The sequence below is a fragment of the Neopelma chrysocephalum genome, unplaced genomic scaffold, assembly GCF_003984885.1.
Source record: "Neopelma chrysocephalum unplaced genomic scaffold, ASM398488v2 Primary Assembly neopelma1_185, whole genome shotgun sequence".
Lineage (NCBI taxonomy): Eukaryota > Metazoa > Chordata > Aves > Passeriformes > Pipridae > Neopelma > Neopelma chrysocephalum.
Window position 1 is genome coordinate 32,597 of NW_020897847.1, and position 2,342 is coordinate 34,938.

Consider the following 2,342-nt stretch of genomic DNA (forward strand, 5'->3'; position numbering starts at 1 on the left):
CCTGAAAACCCCGTTCCCTGAAAACCCCGTTCCCTGAAAACCCCGTTACAACACTCCCTGCAGACCCCACTCCCTGCAAACCCCGTTCCTCCAAGACCTGCAAACTCCACTCCCTGCAAATACCATTCCTGAAAACACTATTCCCCTGAAAACCCCACTACCTGCAAACTCTGCTTCCAGCAAACCCCATTCCCTGCAAACCCAATTCCCCTGAAAACCTCATTCCCTGCAAACCCCACACCAACACCCTGCCCTTCCTTGCCTTGTCCTGGAACAGGCAGCGTTTTTGTCTCAAACCCCACGGCCTGGAAAAACTTGTGTGCCCCTTCCAAGCAGCTTATCCTTTCCTGGAGGAAAAGGACAGGATTCAGATGGAGTTTGCTCCAAGCAAGGGAAACTTCCCAAGGCCGGGCAGCTGCAGGAGTCTGAGCTCACCTGAAACACCTTGTTCTGCAGTTTGATTTTCCGGTATTTCTCCTCCTCTGGATGGAGGTAGATGTTGTCCAGGTACCTGCAGGAAGAGGGAGGCACTGCCTGGGTCAGAGCAGGACGTGCTTCTCCAAGGTGGGACAGGAAACAGAGAGCTCAGAGTGTTTCTCCCAGAGAAAAGAGGTGAGTAAAACACATCAGTGTTTTGGGGCCAACCAGCAGCTCCCAAACCTCCTGGGTTGGTGGCCCAACTCTTCATTTTAAAACACCTCCAGGATGCTGAAATTGGGTCCACTGACAATTCAGGTGGTTCAAGAGTTCAGTTTTCTTCCCCAAAAAAACCTCTTTGCCAGGAGCACAGCAAGAAAACCCACCTGGGAAGGGCCCAGCCCCTCGTGCCCCTCAGTCCCAGCAAGGCAGCCCCACTCACTTGGCCATGGTCTCCACGCCCACCCGGACCTTCTCCCGGTCCTTGTTGAAGGTGTGGATCTCCATGATGGAAGCAGCCACTGGATCCACAGAGAAATACTGGGGGAGAAGGAGAGGAGCTGGTCAGGGAGGAGCTGAGCCCAACTCAGCACCACGTTTGTTCCCCCCTCACAGTGGGATAAAACACCCCACGGGTTGGGATAAAACACCCCACGGGTTGGAATAAATGTGGTTCAACAGCTACAGTTAAATTGTCCCGGGGGAGATTTTACAGGGAGAAGGTTGGAGAGGTCACTAGAGGGGACACAAAAGGAGTTAGAGGAGGAGGAAGGAAAGCACTCACTGCCTGGATGGCTTCCCGGAGGTGCTTTTCCTTCTGGTCTTTCCTCACGACGGCACCGGTCAAGGGGCAGATAAAATAGACCCCCGAGACAGAGGGAGCAGCTGCCCCTTCCTCCTGCTCCTAAAGGAGGGAAAACCAGGCACCAAACTGAGCTTGGCTTGGGTTTGTCTGTTGTTTAACACCCCTGGCAGATCCCCCCAGGGCAGGCAGGGAAGGGCAGCACCTCCCTCACCTTCTCCTCCTCGGGGAGCCCCTTCTCGCTGGCAGCTGCCTCGGCCATCAGCTCTCTCCTCACTAGGAGACACAAACCCTGGTTACAGCAGAGGCTCAGCACATTCCAGAGGCTTTGGGACAGCACAGGGGAAGGGAACACCTAGGGAAGGGAACACGTGGGGAAGGGAACACCCGCCCAGGTGCTCTGTCCCAGCCCAAGGGCGAGCGTGACCCCGACCCCATTCCCATCGCGCTCAAGCGGCTCCTGGTGCCCCACCCTGGCAGTTTTCCACCCAGGAAACTGGGTTTTCCATCCCCAGGCTCTGCCGGAGCTCCAGCCGCTCCTACCCTGGTTCTTGATGGATTCCTGGGAGCAGGAAGGCGCCTTTCCCTTGGGCTTCAGCTCGAGCCGGGCCAGCGCCGCGGCCGCCGCCATCTGAGCCTCGTCCGTCGGGGCCTGGCGGGGCTTGGGGGCCGCCTCGGCTTTGGGCTTCTCCCTGGGGGCCCTGGGAAGGGGGACACGGGCTTGGTGACCCCCCTTCGGGATTAATTAGGGTTAATTAGGGTGCGGGTTATGGGGGGTTAATTAGGGGGACAGGGGGACACCCCCTCTTGCGCAGGGATAATCCCAAAAGGAACGAGACACCCCATGGCCCAGCCCAGGGGGGTTCATTTATAGGTTGGCGGTTAATTAGAGGAGTGTTAATTAAAAGAGAGAGGGGAGAGCCTCATTTTGGGGGGGGGCACAACACACCCCCTTCCAGGCATGACAGGGACCCCAAAATGAACAAGACCCCCCCTTTCTCCCAGGATATGGGGGAATGACCCAAACCCAGGGAAAACAACCCAAAACCCGGGAAAATGAGTCAAAACCCGAGGAAAACGACCCAAACATGGGGAAAACGACCCAAACCCCAAGGACAATGAC

The 2,342-nt window shown here is 56.8% G+C and overlaps 1 protein-coding gene across 2 annotated transcripts in view; it reads right to left on the reverse strand.

The window, feature by feature from the left end:
* The window catches only part of UBXN6 (UBX domain protein 6), a 6,113-nt gene that overhangs the window by 3,318 nt on the left and 453 nt on the right, over positions 1 to 2,342 (reverse strand). The window contains exons 2-8 of one of the 2 annotated variants that reach the window (XM_027702423.1): positions 2,284 to 2,329; positions 1,763 to 1,922; positions 1,434 to 1,495; positions 1,202 to 1,321; positions 860 to 957; positions 436 to 511; positions 263 to 347 (exon numbers count right to left, since the gene is read on the reverse strand). In XM_027702423.1, coding sequence (XP_027558224.1) covers positions 263 to 347; positions 436 to 511; positions 860 to 957; positions 1,202 to 1,321; positions 1,434 to 1,495; positions 1,763 to 1,850 — 529 coding nt within the window. In that variant the 5' untranslated portion in view covers positions 1,851 to 1,922; positions 2,284 to 2,329. The remainder of the gene's footprint in view (positions 1 to 262; positions 348 to 435; positions 512 to 859; positions 958 to 1,201; positions 1,322 to 1,433; positions 1,496 to 1,762; positions 1,923 to 2,283; positions 2,330 to 2,342) is intronic. The other variant, XM_027702422.1, reaches the window with a different exon arrangement.